This window comes from Ailuropoda melanoleuca, chromosome 10, assembly GCF_002007445.2.
Source record: "Ailuropoda melanoleuca isolate Jingjing chromosome 10, ASM200744v2, whole genome shotgun sequence".
NCBI lineage: Eukaryota > Metazoa > Chordata > Mammalia > Carnivora > Ursidae > Ailuropoda > Ailuropoda melanoleuca.
Window position 1 is genome coordinate 19709127 of NC_048227.1, and position 1985 is coordinate 19711111.

The following is a 1985-nucleotide window of genomic DNA, read 5'->3' on the forward strand; positions in this document are numbered from 1 at the left end:
CCTCATAGCACTCACTGGGGTTGTAATTTCTTTTTAATTATCCTCTCTCTTTAATTATCTTCTCTTTAGCTCTGTGAAAGCAGATACTGAATCTCTGCTTTTCCCTGCTCTCTGTCCGGCCATGGGGCACATAGTAGGTGCTCAGTGAACATCTCTTCGGTGAGTGATTTATTTGTACACAGAGTCCTAATGAATCTCACCTTTGCCATCAAAGGAGGCTGAGCCTCCACGATGAGTGGCTGGCCGGGCTTTATCTCTGGATGGGCTCAGCTTTCTCCTCCCTGGGTATCTAAACTTTTCACTCTCCCTCCCCAGTTCCACTCAGTACCTTACCTGCCAACAATCATGAGCTCCTTCTCTGATGCCCGAGGCCGCATGTAGTTCCAGAGGTCCATGGTGAAGATGGTGCTGGCACTATTAAAGATGGAGGTGAGGGAGGACATGAGCGCCGCCACCATCACAGCCATCATGAGCCCACGGAGCCCTGGGGGCAAAAGGGAGGTCTGTGGGCCTCAGGCTTTTCCTGCTAACTGCCGCTGCCTCCACTCATGACCCCGTTACCCCAGGTCCATAGTGCCAGCTGATCCCAGTAGGTGCCACTGGGAAGAGGCAGAACTCAGGGGTGGGAGCCATGCGGAGGGACGGCGGCTGGAGGGGGGGGCATAGCCAGGACCTGGGTTTTATTTGAGGACCCTGGCTCTGGGGCTCAGTCCCTCAGCCCAGAGCACATTCCCTCCTGCCGCCCTCCCATCCTGCCCCTCCCTCAGATCAGGGCCCAGCCAAGGTCTTCCTTTCTGGGTGTGCCAGGGGACTCCATTTAGGAATGAGCAGACATTACCTGTGGGCAGGAGTTCCAGCACCAGTTTGGGATACGCGATGTCAGAGCAGCCAGAGGGGTTGCTACAGACCTTCAGGCAGGTTTCTGGATCTGCACAAGCCACTTCATCTGCGGAAGAAACAAGACCCAGAGTGAGCAGACAGACCCTCTGAACCCAGGCCGAGCCACAAAGTGGGCTGACACAGGCCGACACTAGGAGACAGGATGACCGTCGACACGTGTACAGCTCCGTGAAATAACAAAGGAGCCTAGACTTCATAGACCATGACCTTCTTACTTAACCTGGCCCTATCTGTAGAACTGCGACAATAATGTCCGTCTACTTCATATGATTATCGTGGGGGTTGGCCGAGACGACACACATAATGCCCCTGGCCCAGAAGCTGCTGTGTAGGAAGCGCTGAATACACTTCGGCTGTTATTACTGTCACCCAAATAAAGCAGAGCCACCTAGCGGCCATTCTCCACAGTGTCCCCATCAGGCTGCATCCCCCGACCCCCCAAAAGGGGACACAAGCAATTCACATCTTGCCTGCAGTTCCTCAGAAGTACACAGGAGAATGCCATTGCCCAACGTGGGCGAAAATTTTCCAAATTCCTCTTTTCCCCCAGCTCTTCGAGAGCTGTTCCATTTTAGGCTCCTAACAACCCCACTGTGCTGGCTCAATATTTGTCTCCTCCTCTTCCTACATTTCTGGGTCGGGCCTTGGCTCTCCTGAACAGCATTCCGATTTTCCAGTGCAAATCCACCCAGCCTTCCTGGCTCCTGTAGCCCTTCATCTCTTTCTAGTAGGACGGTGATCACATCCTGAGCAGACAGGCGTAGGCCTCCTGCTTGGACTCCAGAGTGTGTGGCAAAGCAGGTGCTCAGCCAGTTTCCATGGGATAGGGGCTAGTATCACAGCGCTCCTGTAGGAGGGAAGAGGAGAGTCCCCTCACTGTTTCTCAGATGAAGAATCAGGGCAAGGGACCTGATTATAAACACCCCAGTCCAATTTTTCAGAGAAGGAAGACCAAGAGAGCAAATGCTTTTCTGTCTTTAATGACTCTGGCAGTCACCCCACCCAAGGCTTAATCCTGGCTACTGGGACCTTCAGAACTCTGCGTGGTCTCAATGGTTTGGCACCTGTGTCTGAATAATACCTTT

At 53.2% G+C, this 1985-nt stretch overlaps 1 protein-coding gene across 1 annotated transcript in view; it reads right to left on the reverse strand.

Moving 5' to 3' along the window:
- The window catches only part of SLC5A11 (solute carrier family 5 member 11), a 46903-nt gene that overhangs the window by 4122 nt on the left and 40796 nt on the right, over positions 1-1985 (reverse strand). The window contains 2 exon segments of the mRNA XM_034670235.1: positions 334-484; positions 839-946. Coding sequence (XP_034526126.1) covers positions 334-484; positions 839-946 — 259 coding nt within the window.